Genomic DNA, 14,690 nt, shown 5'->3' with positions numbered 1-14,690 from the left:
TCAGCAATCGCCTACTGGTGAATGGACTTTTGGCAGCCCAGAACATTACCAAACCCAGCCAATGCAAATATGGCATGATCCCACAAATGGATCCAATCAGTTTCCATTTGCTGGCTCCTCTCAATCAGTGACATACCAAACAATTACAAGCCCAGGTCAGAGTCAAGCCATAAGATACTATAATCAAACAGATACAAATTACTGGATAAACACAAACAAAGAGAATAAGACAGTAAAAGTGAAAAATAAAAGAGAAACAATCAAGGAACATATCCAGCTGTCAGTACAGAATAGATTTGAAGTTCTAAGTGATGAAGCAGCAAATGAGAGTGACAATGAAAGCTATATGGGCGAAGCAGTTTCCTGCAGGGAGGCAGAAGGTATGCCGAGCATCAGTAATGATATTAACAATGAAAGAAGAAGAGAAGAAAATCCTAGAATTTTGACCCCAACAGTGACAAACACCCTTGCAATCCCTAAGGGACATGAAAAAGTTAACCTGGAAAACAAAGCAAAAAACAGAAAACCTCTCCCAATGACTGTAATTACCAATGCAAGCATAGAATACAACTGCAGTGTAAATATAATCCTCACAGAACACAACAAGCAGTTCCCTGACCACAGCACAATTATCAAAAACTTGAAGAATATATTAAAGGAAAACAAGTTTGAATATGACTTGGTAAAGAACAATGAACTATTAATAGTACATTCTCAAAATGAAAATTCCAAAGAATTATTGTTGAAGACTACAAAACTAGGTAGCTTAAGTGTAATGGTTGAACTAAGAAAAAAGTTAGTCCGTGGTGTCATTAAAGGTGTGAATTTAAAAATGACAGAAGCTGATATAAAGGAATGTTTGGACACAGAATTAAAAATTCACCAAATAAAAAGACTAAAACTTTTTAACAAAGAAACAAGAAAAACAGAAGACAGCAAAGCCGTGTTAATCACTTTTGTAAGTGACACCTTGCCTTCCCATATTTGGTTTGCAGGAAGACCTAAAGAAGTTGCTCAATATAACAGGCCAATCATTCAGTGCTACAATTGCCAAAAATTTGGCCATATCAAAACAGTGTGCAGATCACCAAAACCATCTTGCCTTAGATGTGGAAAATCTCACCACTCTAAAGACTGTCCATTAAAAACTGAGCCAGTAGAAACAAGAAATACAAAATATCACTGTGTAAACTGCAATGGTAACCATACAACTACATCCGCTACTTGCCCAAAAAGAAGACAAAACAAGATTATTACAAAAATTGCAGAAACCCAAAATATAGGCATAAAAAGAGCTGAATCAGCATACAAATCTTATGCGCAAGTTGCAAACAAACAACATTCAAAAACTAGTCAATTTTATCTAAACAAAGAAGAATTTCCTCCAATATCAAGAGACCAAGAATTAGAAATTCAAAGTGATGTACAAACAGTGGTGAAAAAGATAATAAAAGAAATTGCAAGAAATCCAAGAATATTTGACACAAGCTCAATTCCAGTTGAAGAAAAAATCAATAGCTTATGCAAAGTTATTGAACAAATCACAAATATTAAAATAAGCCCAAGAGAAATCAATGAACCAGAATTAGACAGAGCATTCAAAGTTAGAAACGAAAGCACACTCAACCAACTGATATGTTAGTAGTCTCATGGAACTCTCAATCACTGACAGGCACGAAAACAGATATGTTAAAAAAATTTGCAGTCGATTATAAAGTAGATATAATATGCCTACAAGAAACATGGCTAGTCCCATATAAAAAATTTTAACTCACAGGATTTAATGTCACAAGACAGGATAGAATACAAGGCAGTGGAGGAGGCACTCTAATAGCCATAAGTAAAAAGTACCATTTCAAGCCTTTAAATATAGAAATCTCACAAGATAAAAATTACCAAATGATAGAAGCAGTAGGATGCACAGTATATTTGAAAAATCGTCAAAAACTCAACATCATAAATATTTACAACCCAAAACGAGAAAATAAGAAAATTGGTAAGTTTATTGAGGAAATAGTGAAAACAATTCCGTCCTGTGAAAAATATATAATCCTTGGAGACCTAAATGCACACAATAATATTTGGTGTGATTGTGGTATCTCAAATAGTGCTGGAAATTCAGTGGAAGTTTTTCTTCAAGACAACTTAGATGCATGTCTAATCACACCTAAAAATCTGAAAACACGTCACTGCAAAAGAACAAACACATACACTACAATAGATCTATCAATTACACCAGCTAATATAGCTTCTAAATGGACAATTTGGTCAGCAAGTGAAATCACTTTGTTGAGTGACCACCTACCAGTAATGCATGAAATAAGAGATCAACCCACGAAGTGTGAAAATGATAGCTGCAGAAAACAAACAAACATCAAACAAGTGAATTGGGACAAATACCAAGAAATCTTAGAATTGCAAAATCTTGAAAATACCTTTGTGAGCTCAAACAATATTGAAGAAACAATTGAAACATTTCAAAACAGTTTGATACAAGCAGCAGAGTCGACTATAACAAATAAAACAGAAACGCACACGAAACACAAACACAACCCCTGGTGGAACAATATTTGCAAAGAGGCAAAGAAGCAAATGACAAAAGCAAAAAGACACTATGAAGCAATGTTCACGTTTGAGAATTATCTACACTTACAGAAAACCACGGCCATATTCAAAAAAACAGTAAAGGAAGAAAAATATAAACGCTGGAAGCAATACCTGGAAAAACTTGATTTTAGACAACCCTCAACAAAGATCTTTAAGTTTATTAAGAAAATGAATGGCTTTTATAATGAACAACCCCAAGTAAACATGCCAATTCAATCAGATGGAAAAGAAATTATAGATAATCAGGAAATAGCCAATGAAGGGGCAAGATATCTCAAATCAGTTATAAACAAAGAAGAAATAAACCAGTCAGCTGTAAGAAAAACCCTCTGGAAAATAAAAAGAGCTAGAGACACATCTACTGACGCACCCTACAATCAACCTTTTACTATAAATGAGTTAGAAACTACAATTAAAAACCTACCACTAACAGCACCAGGCAATGACCAAATATATCCTCATTATTTTAAAAAACTTCCTTCAAAATGGATTAAAATGCTTCTTCAAATAATTAACAATTGCTGGGAATCAGGGGAATTCCCAAAAATATGGAAAAAGGGAGTAGCAATCATGTTACCCAAGCCCCATAAAGATCCAACGAAGCTAGAAAATCACAGATTTATAACCTTATTACCTGTAATGGGGAAGCTTTATGAACGATTAATAAAGAATAGAATAAACTGGATTATGGAAACCAACCAATTTCTACCCTTTCATGTGCAGCATACTTGGGTAGAGGTATACTTATTTGAATGTTTGTTGACTTTGAACTTTGCCATTTTCATGCACTTGCTGTGACTAAAGTTAACTATCAATTAGCCAAAGTAGGCAATTAGGGGCCTCTGAAAATAGTCTACCTGAATAGGTATTTTGGATCTTCATTCTACCATTTAGCCCAAAACTGCACTGTTTATATTTAAGTATGGTAACTGTTTAAATAAGCATACCTCTACTGTACCATTGCTAGTTTTGGAATAAAAAAAGCAGGAACCTTCATTGTATTTTTTTTTTAATCTGTAGGCTACTCTACCAAAATCAGGATAATTACTGACATGGGTAGTACCTGACAAAGTCAGTGACAAGTATCCCACAGCCTGAAATTCTGTGGAGGATAAGCGTTCCTTTATATCTATCATGGCCATGGGTAATTTTGTAGTAGCTTACCAGATGGTTTCTCTTCTTAAAGAGATGACAGGCGCACACATCTTTGTGATCAGAGTTTTCACTGTCTTTGTCACCGTGTTTATTGGAATATCAGTACATATTTCGATCACCCATGCATTATTTACTGCTATCACATAACACAGTTTTTCAGGGAAATCTCTTTAGGAAATCCGTACTTCTGTGTTGTGTGATTGTAGAAGGGAATCTCTGGTTTTTTGTCAGCATCTGTTTACCTGATCAAGGGTAAAGCTAACAAAAAAATCCCAAAGTAAAATTACTATCTAGCCTAGTATGCTTGTCATTCTTACCGTGAAAAAAGCTAGTTTTAATCCTCTTTTTTGATTTACCATACGTAGTAGAGAGTAGCTAGTAGATACATGGAATTATATGCTATATATCGTTTTTAAGGACAAAATGAAGCAATCAAAACTTCAACAGATTTCAAAAAGCCAGGACCTCCAGATGAGACAGATAAGAGACAAGAAAATCCGAACAAACCCACTGAAGAATTGCACGAGGTGACAGAAGTACAGACTGGAATAAACCCAGATAGCCGAGCAAACTTGGGCAGTGATAAGAACAGCAAAAACTGTGACCAGGATATGATATCACTAGGTGAAGAAAGCGGCAGCAGTACTGAATCTAGTGAATCTGAAGAGTCTGACTCTGATGACGAATGTGTTGATGAGAGAATGAATGTCAAGGCAAAGCCAAAAAAGAAAAAGACACATTACAAGCACAAATTTAACAGTGACTGGCTTTCTGACAAAGACCTGCAGAAATGGATTCGGAAGGATGAGAAGGACAGTACGAGATTTATGTGCCTGGTTTGCAACAAAAGTTACATTGGAGGAAAAACCCATGCTCTTCGACATTCCAAAAATAAATTCCATGTAAAGAACTTTGAGGCAAAGCAGCATACAACTGATCTAGCAAACTTGTGCTCCAGTAACGTTGAATTTAAGAAAAGTGTGATGTTGCAGAAGAGTGTTGAGAATGCAGAGCTGAAGCTCAGCGGCTTTATTGCTGAACACAACCTGCCATTTAGGGTTATGGAACATCTGCCAGGGCTCCTAAAAAATGTGTTCCCTGATTCCGTGATCGCAGGTAAGATTACGTGCGGCCGTGACAAAACACGAAATATCATTGTGAAAAAGTTGGCACCTGATGCAGACCAGGCTCTCTCAGAGAAATTGCAGAAATGCAAGTTTTCAATCTTGTTTGATGAATCGACAGACAAATCTGTTGTTACATCTATGGCTGTTGTTGCTCGCTTCTGGTGTCCTCAGTTAAAACGTGTTTGCGATCGCTTATTAGGACTTGTCGAGGTGCCATCAGCAACAGCTCAGATAATGAAGGGAGAAGTAGATAAGCTACTCAGCATCAGAAATATCCCAAAAGAGAACTGCATAGGTTTCGGATGGGATAATGCCTCTGTGAACATGGGGGAGGTAACGGGGCTGAAGGCTCTTGTGAAAATTGACAATCCGTATGTTATTGTTGTAGGCTGTGTGTGCCATAGCCTTGCACTATGCGCGTCTAACGCCTCCAAAGAGATCCCACTAGAATTTGATGAGTTTGTCCGTGATGTATATAACTATATACAGCATTCACCAAAGCGTATTGCAGCATATGCAGAGTTTCAGGGGATAACAGATACGAAAAACCATAGACTGCTGAAAGTCTGTGACGTCCGTTGGCTGTCTCTCGAGTCCGTAGTTATGCGAATTTTAGAACAGTGGAGAGCTCTGAAAGTGTACTTTTACGAGGAATTCAAGGCCATCAAGTCGGACTCTGCTGAAAAGGTCCTGAAAATGATGGAAAATGTGTACACGAAACTGTACTTGCAGTTCCTGGGCTTCATTTTGCCGCAAGTCAACAAGCTGAACATATTGTTTCAAGCTGAGGGGGTTAGGCTGCACTGCCTTTGCAACGAGGTCTCTACGGTATTTGGGACTATCCTAAGGAACTTCCTACGTCCGGAAGTAGTTGAAAACAAGCCGTTAGGAACCTATGATCCGTCCAACCGAGAGTATTTCTTGCCTCTCGAACGAATCTATGTGGGAGCAAACGTGGAAGCTGAGGTAATCGAGAAAAATATTCCTGCCCCAACAGTGCATGCGTTCAAACTAGTGTGTCTGAAGTTTTATGTCCGCTTTTACTGCAACTCAACCTTTAAGGTTCTGCAGAAAATGAAAGTGATCGACCCGGTTGTGGCTGCCTCTGGCCGAGAGGATTTAGTACCAGTACTAGTCATGTTTCCTAACTTAGTCAACCGACAATCTCTAGAAGAATTGAGCTCTCAGTGGCGATCAATCCCTGCTGAATCAAAGCATTTGCCACCCCAATACTTGAAAAGTCCAGAGGTGTTCTGGGGGAAACTGAACGAGCTTAAAAATGGTCTTGGCTCTTCAAAGTATGCAGAGCTTTGTACATTCATGTTTTCTGTCATGTCCCTTCCACACTCATCGGCCTGTGTCGAACGTATTTTCAGTGCAGTGTCGGTGGTTAAAACGAAGTCTCGAAACCGCCTTGCAGTTGACACCATTTACTCCTTGATTCGGACAAGGGAGCATATTCGCGACCATGGTACTTGTGTCTCCTGGAACCCTCAGGAAAAAAAGAAAGGGTCTGAAGAACAGGCAATTGTTGAAGTAGAAGATGATCAACAGGAGGAAATTGAGTCTCTGCTAAGAGATATTGAAGACGTGATGATCTCGTGATAATTCCTAAGAAGTTTTAGTTTTTAAAAGAAGTGAATATCTTGTTTTTCTGTTCATTCCTACTTTTGTATCCGATGATCTAACATAAAGAAAGATAAATAACGCCGTAAAATGGGCCGTAATTTTAATTCGAGCTCATTCCGAGCTCCACAACTCAACAACCCCTTTCTCGATTAGAGCCAGGCCCATAGACATAACATATGTCCTCCATGGACAAAGCATATTTGGAGTTTTTGTTTTGGTTATCTGCGGTTTCTTCCGCTTCACTCTGCTTAAAATTGCTATCCTTTTGGTTATCACTTAGGTTAGGCTACTGCCGCTTTCCGTAAGCGTTGTTCAAATTGGTTAAATAAGACGAATAAGGGATTTTCGGAAGAGACATCTCTGGGTCCGTGGTTCGTGGATCCAGTGGAATTTCTTCGCGACTCAACCGCTTTTCCTTTGTGGCAGATTTTGCGTGACTTTCCAGCTCTGAGTTACCTTCATTTGGCAGAACTAATTTACCTCAATAGGCACATTTTGGCTCTTTGGCTACTGAGCACGCTCTAGAGCCAAGCTCTATTCCAGAAAACACGAAGGTGCGGAAAAATAAGGTTAGAAAAGAAAATGGGAGCCATCGGGAAGAGAGAGAAAAATAAGCGAAAAGAACGATATTGTATAGATTCGTACAGTAGCGCGAAAGAAGATCGCGAAAAAAAATTTTTTGCGTCTGGTACATTTTTTCCCGGGAAGTACATTTTTAGACCTATGTCTAGTACAATTCAAAAAATCAATATCGCAACACTGCATACGACTACCAAGAAATGCATAACTGGATAGAGGTTTTTTTCATTAAAAATCGGAACTTTTCCTAATTGTTTAAGGTAGTGTCAAGTTCAAATTTTTCAAAGGTTCTGCAAGTTTCCACTTAATTTAAAAAATCATATCACAATTCGTGGTACTTTAAAAGATAGCCTGTCCATGTTCACTTTTCAAGAAATAACAGCGTCAATATTCTTTAAATAATTTAAACATTTACATGCACGCATAAAAATACCCTATTAATTCGATTCCTTTGACTTCTAAGAATGGCCAAGTTACAGTAAAAAAAATGTGTTATAGAAATACATTTTAATTGCACATACAAAAGCAATCATTCGGCTGTATGTGAATGTCCATCCAAATACGATGAAGATTCACTGGTTAAAAGCTTCCAGCGATTAAGACATAGATATAAGATTAAGACAGCGATTATAGACATGTCTCGTAGTAAATATCTATGATTCTTATACCCTTATGTTGAGCTGAACCACAAAGTGAAAACATCTGAGAGTGACTGTGTTTACAGTTTAGAAGTCTTTATGTTTTTTAAAGCAGTAAGGTGTTTTTAAACTTTTTATCGTAATGCCAGAGCATTTTGTAAAATTTTACTCTATTAAGTTTTCATTCCTGTCCTTCTATCGAGGGCTAACCACAAACATTAATTACAAAAATCAAGCTGAAAATCGAGTCAAGTGAATAAAAACATGAACCAGATTTTGTTTATGGTAATTTAACGTCGACTTCATCACTTTACGATCAAGAAGAAATCTTTACTTCATTTCGCTTGAAAAAATGAGCAACAAAACAAAAGATAAACTGTGAAGAGTTTATCTTGAAGAGTTTAGCAAACATTTTGACATGTTTGCGAGAAGAATTTGCAAAAATCTATATTAGGTTAAAAGAATAGTTTATAATAGGCTAGCGTTAATTTAAGCAAAACAGAGTTTTTAATAGAATTCTTTTAGCAAATCAGAAACTTCTACGAAAAATCTGACTGGCTCGAACTAGCGTCATCTAAATCTCGGAATTAATAAAATCTCATTGTGAATGGCCTTACAAGAAGTCGACGGACAAATTTTACCAACAAAATATCTTCCATTTTAGTTATCCCACCTTTAAGTCTCCAACAGCCTTTACGAAAAAAAAAATTGCAGAGGCAAGTTAGTTATAGTAAATTAGCAGTTTGTTGCTGCTAAAATTAGTAACGCATAACAGCTGAATAATAGCAGAAGTACTCGATAAATAATAGCTAACTGGAAACTGAAAATATGGAAAACTGACACAATTTTATGCCTAATTTGCATTTTCATGGTTCCAATAAACTAAAAGAAGCAAGGGATTGCAATAACAAGTACTGCCATCTAGAAAAAAACATCAAGCAAGACCGTTTTTGAATATTTTGAAGTTAAGTTCAGTTCAAAGCTCAGTCAAACTAAGTGAGAGCGTTGGATTTGAGTTTCCATGAACAAACCAAATTTTTAACTAGCCGACATCAGGAGAAAATAGTAAGAATTATTTACCACATTACCCCAAAAATAAACTTTTGGGTGAAATGATTTTTTTATGAATAATACCTGATGTAAGATAAGAAAAAAGAGGATGAAAGATACAACAGATGAAAACTGCTGAAAGATAAGAAAGATATAATAAATTGATGAAAAATAAGCTTCTGGTGCGTTTTGGATTCATGCACCATCATTTTTTGATACTCTAGTAACCACCAAAACCTCTGAATAAAAGATTATTTTTTACTATTGGTCAGTCTGAAGAGATTGGAAGGTAGAAAAGACAGAGGAGTTACGACGAATTCAAAATCAAAACTCACCAAGTTAGCTGGGTGCTGTAATGTCAATTTCATCTGTTGAAATCTTTGGTTTTGGTAGTATTCTACAAGAGAATCAGTAGAATTCTGAAAAGAGGCAACTCAATTACTGACTTGACTTAGGTAAGTTGAGATAGACTAGCAAGACGAGCAATTAAAAAAACGCAAAAGAAATATATGATGAAAGCTATCGTAAGCCATTCAAGGGTATTAGAAGTTGTTTTTGGAAGACAAGAGATGCCTGTTCCTACAAAACATCCCACTATAATTTCAAATATACTTCAATACGGTGTGAATATTATACCATTTTTCTGTTATGACTTTCACTAGCTGAGATCCTTCTAAGAAATATACGAAATTTATATCTAAAACTAACTTGGACACGACGAGTTTCCACATGCTAATCAAACAGTTCGTGGTAACGAACTGTAATAAGGAGCGACCCGGCTCAATAGTAACCAAAACTCCAAAAAATTGAATTTTGATATCAATAGCTACATCAAAAGAATCACATTTTAATGCTGATTTTAAATATATAAGTTTCATCAAGTTTAGTCTTACCCATCAAAAGTTACGAGCCTGAGAAAATTTGCCTTATTTAGGAAAATAGGGGGAAACACCCCCTAAAAGTCGTAGGATCTTAACGAAAATGACATTATCAGATTCAGCGTATCAGAGAACCCTACAGTAGAAGTTTCAAGCTCCTATTCACAAAAATGTGGAATTTTGTATTTTTTGCCAGAAGACAAATCACGGGTGCGTGTTTATTTGTTTGTTTTTTTTTTTTGTTTTTTTTTTTCTTTTCCCCAGGGGTCATCGTATTGACCAAGTGGTCCTAGAATGTCGCAAGAGGGCTCATTCTAACGAAAATGAAAAGTTCTAGTGCCCTTTTTAAGTGACCAAAAAAATTGGAGGCCATCTAGGCCCCCTCCCACGCTCATTTTTTCCCCAAAGTCAACGGATCAAAATTTTGAGATAGCCATTTTGTTCAGCATAGTCGAAAACCATAATAACTATGTCTTTGGGGATGACTTACTCCCCCACAATCCCTGGAGGAGGGGCTGCAAGTTACAAACTTTGACCAGTGTTTACATATAGTAATGGTTATTGGGAAGTGTGCAGACGTTTTCAGGGGGATTTTATTTTGTTTGGGGGTGGGGCTGAGGAGAGGAGGCTATGTTGGAGGATCTTTCCTTGGAGGAATCTGTCATAGGGGAAGAAAAATTCAATGATAAGGGCGCAGGATTCTCTAGCATTACTATAAGAAAACAATGAAAAATAAACATGAAAACGTTTTTTCAAATGAAAGGAAGAAGTAGCATTGAAACTTAAAACGAACAGAGATTATTACGCATATGAGGGGTTCTAAAAATACTTTAGCATAAAGAGCGAGGTATTTAGGAGGAGATAAATACCTTGCTCTTTATGCTAAAGTATTTTTAGTAATTTCAACTATGTATTCTACGGCATTTCTGATTCAGGGGTTATTCTTAAAGAATTGGGAGAAAACTTAGGATTTAGTGTAAAGAGCGAGGTATTAACGAGGGTACAAACCCCCTCGTATACATAATAAAAATATAAGGTTATGAAAGTTTGTTACGTAAGTTGATTCTTAAGTTACGTATATTTTTTACTAATAAAAACGTTCGTTAAAAATTAAAAGTTCTAGTTGCCTTTTTAAGTAACCGAAAAATTAGAGGGCAACTAGGCCTCCTTCTCCACCCCTTATTTCTCAATATCGTCTGATCAAAACTAAGAGAAAGCCATTTAGCCAAAAAAAGAATTAATATACAAATTTCATTTTAATAATTTATGTGCGGAGAGCCAAAACCAAATATGCATTAATTCGAAAACGTTCAGAAATTAAATAAAAAAAAAATTTTTTTAGCTGAAAGTAAGGAGCGACATTAAAACTTAAAACGAACAGAAATTAATCCGTATATGAAATGAGTTGTCCCCTCCGCAATCCCTCGCTCTTTAAGCTAAAGTTTGACTCTTTGCCACAATTCTACTTTATAAAACAATTAAAAGCTTTAGCGGAAAGAGCGAGGGATTGCGGAGGGGACAACTCATTTCATATACGGATTAATTTCTGTTCGTTTTAAGTTTTAATGTTGCTCCTTACTTTCAGCTAATTTTTTTTTTTTTTTATTTAATCTAACTAAATTTGTAGCATTAAAAATAAAAAAAATAAAGAAGATAATTTGAGTTAAAAAATCCACTAAACAGCACAATTTAATGTAAGCTTTAGGCGTTTATAATTTTTAACAGAAACAAACCCCCACTCTTTTCCATGAGAAATTGAAGAGAGTGTGCTTCATTTTTGTCATTAAATCTATGTATATAATCCATCGGAGATTTCCTCTTGAAATTTCAAAGAAACTGTCCGGGCTTAGATCCAAGATAGGGCTAAGTTCCCATACTTGTGTTAATAGAATTCTTACTTGATGGCAAAATTTTCAAATTACGTATGGAAAAATGTGAACAGGTACGAGCGTCCTGTGGTGGCGCAGTGGATTTGACCTTAGCTTGGTAATACGGTACCCAGAGATCGAATCACGCTGCAGGAATGCACTGCAGGGCCGACGCAGGAACCTTAGTAGTCAAGAAGCGTCGTTAATTCTTAAATAACAGGTACGAGCTCTTACTTTGTATTCTATGAAGATGATGGTGATTCCGGACTATCTTCCCTCCATCTCTGGAGCCCCAGAACGTCCTAAACTCGTCGTTATCATGCTTCGGTCCGTAACCATCTTTTTGATAGCTGATAATGTCAACCGCTGTAAGTTCAGAGAGGATTCGTCGTTAATCCTCAAATATATGGCACAAAACTAAGGTGTAATGCCGCAGTTCCGTTGGGCTTTTTTAATGTTTTCACGAAGGACTGCAAGATGTTGAATGTTGAGAATAGTCAAAATAAATCGAAGATTGTAAATTTTAACCCACTATATAGTGATGTAATGAAGTTGGGTTTTTCCTCACTATTACCAAGCAGTATTCAGATTCTTGGGTATTTTTTCTAACTATTTCAATTTCTCTGCACGTGCTGGTATTAAGGTCATGCTTAAAACTACAAACGCTAACCCGCAAACTTTAAATGGAATGCAGAGGTTCGGCACAGATACAGAACTCACCAGGTCTGTATGTTTAACGAATGTTTAGCGAATGTTTAACCAATCCCGGAGTGCGTAAATTTTGTTTGCCATCTTCAGAATTAACAAGAGCTAAGAGCTCATATGGCACTTGTGACGAGGCAAGAAGAGCTAAGAGCCAAGAGCTCATATGATATGAGCTCTAACAAAATTCTAAGAATCAATAGATTGATTTAAAAGGAAAATCATAGGCTTAATGCCGGTCAGGATTTAAAATAAGAGCTCTGAGTCACGATGTCCTTCTAAATATCAAAATTCATTAAGATCCGATCACCCACCCGTAAGTTATAAATACCTCATTTTTTCTATTTTTTTCTCTCCCTTTAGCCCTCCCAGATGGTCAAATCTGGGAAAACAACTTTATCAAGTTAATTTGTAAAGCTCCATGACACACCTACCGATTTTCATCGTCCTAGCACGTCCAGAAGCACCAAACTCGCCAATTCACTGAACCTCTCCCGCCAACTCCCCAAAAGAGAGCGAATCCAGTACGGTTACGTCAATCACGTATCAAGGACATTTGCTTATTCTATCCACCAAGCTCCATCCCGATTCCTCCACTCCAAGTGTTTTCCAAGATTTCCCCCTCCAACTCTCCCCAATGTCAAAAGATCTGGTCGGGATTTTAAATGAGAGCTCTGAGACATGAATTCCTTCTAAATATCAAATTTCATTAAGATCCGATCAAATATTCATAAGATAAAATACCCCAATTTTCACGTTTTCCAAGAATTCCGGTTTCCCCTCCAACTCCTCCCAATGTCACAGGATCTGGTCGGAATTTTAGCACAAGATCCTTCTATATATCAAATTTCATTAAGATCTGGTCACCCTTTCGTAAGTTACAAATACCTTATTTTTCCAAATTACCCCCCCCCCAACTCCATCAAAGAGAGCAGATCCGGTCCAGTTATGTCAGTCACGTATCTTAGACAGGTTTTTATTCTTCCCATCCAGTGTCATCCTGATCTCTCCGCTTTAAGTATTTTCTAAGATCCTCCCCCCAATGACGCTGGATCCGGTTGAGATTTTAAATAAGAGATCTGAGTTACGAGGTCCTTCTAAACATGAAGTTTCATGAAGATCCAATCACTCCTTCGTAAGTTAAAAATACGTCATTTTTTCTAATTTTTCAGAACTAATCCCCCCCCCCATAGAGCGGATCCGTTCCAATTATGTAAATCACGTATCTAAGACTTCTGCTTATTTTTCTCACCAAGTTTCATCCCGATCCCTCCAATCTAAGCGTTTTCCATGATTTTAGATTCACCCAAACTCCCCCCAATGTCATCAGATCCGGTCGGGATTTGAAATAAGAGCTTTGAGACACAATATACTTCTAAATATCAAATTTCATTGAGATCCGATCACCCGTTCGTAAGTTAAAAATACCTCATTTTTAATCATTCAGAATTAACCCCCCCCCCCAACTACCCCAAAGAGAGCGGATCTGTTCCGGTTATGTCAATCATGTATCTAGGACTTGTGTTAATTTTTCCCATCAAGTTTCATCCCAATCCCTCCACTCAAAGTGTTTTCCAAGATTTTAGGTTTCTCCTTCCCAACTCCCCCCCCCCCAATGTCACCAGATCCGGTCGGGATTTAAAATAACAGCTCTGAGACACGATATCCTTTCAAACATCAAATATTATTAAGATCCGATCAACCGTTCGTAAGTTAAAAATACTTCATTTTTTTCTATTTTTTCCGAATTAACGGGCCCCCCACTCCTCCAGATGGTCAAATCGGGAAAACGACTATTTCTAATTTAATCTGGTCCAGTCCCTGATACGCCTGCCAAATTTCATCGTCCTAGCTTACCTGGAAGTGCCTAAAGTAGCAAAACCGGGACCGACAGACCGACAGAATTTGCGATTGCTATATGTCACTTGGTTAATACCAAGTGCCATAAAAACAGAGCATCTCTGTCTGAGTTTGAGTCGGTACAGAAGCAAAAGTTGTGACTTATTTTGGGCCGTCGGATCATCTCCTTTGAAAAAGCATTTGAAGTACTAAGGATGTCGCTTCTGCAACACCAGTGAAAAGCTTGGATAATGCATTTTGAAGTTTTTGTTATCTTAAACCCAGTACCGTGATACTCTGCCCGCTCAAAGTATCGGTGTTAAGAACTAGAAAGGAAACCAAGTTAGTTTTTCTTAATGCTGAACAAAACTACATAGCAATTTAATCATTCGGGTTTTCGTAGAGCTACACAATAAGAGTAGAACTTGGTAGTAATAATAATATTATGGGGACTAATTCTTGTTAAAAAAAAAAAAAAAAATACAAGTCTGCGATTTGGTCAAGTTTTTTTGTCAGTTAAGCCTGTATGTCTGTAAACGTTTGGGCACGGCAAGCTATGGAAAAATTACACCACCATATTAGAAGTTTAAGAGCACATTTGTAGAAGTTAGTCCAACC

The 14,690-nt window shown here is 37.0% G+C and overlaps 1 protein-coding gene across 2 annotated transcripts in view; it reads right to left on the bottom strand.

The window, feature by feature from the left end:
• The window catches only part of LOC136041585 (exocyst complex component 6-like), a 96,410-nt gene that overhangs the window by 46,934 nt on the left and 34,786 nt on the right, over nucleotides 1–14,690 (bottom strand). For both annotated transcript variants that reach the window (XM_065726285.1, XM_065726294.1), the window contains exon 6: nucleotides 9,121–9,204. In XM_065726285.1, the coding sequence (XP_065582357.1) occupies nucleotides 9,121–9,204 (84 nt within the window). The remainder of the gene's footprint in view (nucleotides 1–9,120; nucleotides 9,205–14,690) is intronic.

This window comes from Artemia franciscana, chromosome 2 (assembly GCF_032884065.1).
Source record: "Artemia franciscana chromosome 2, ASM3288406v1, whole genome shotgun sequence".
Lineage (NCBI taxonomy): Eukaryota > Metazoa > Arthropoda > Branchiopoda > Anostraca > Artemiidae > Artemia > Artemia franciscana.
Note: the sequence above shows the minus strand (reverse complement) of the source record. Positions and strands in the feature narration are given on the sequence as shown.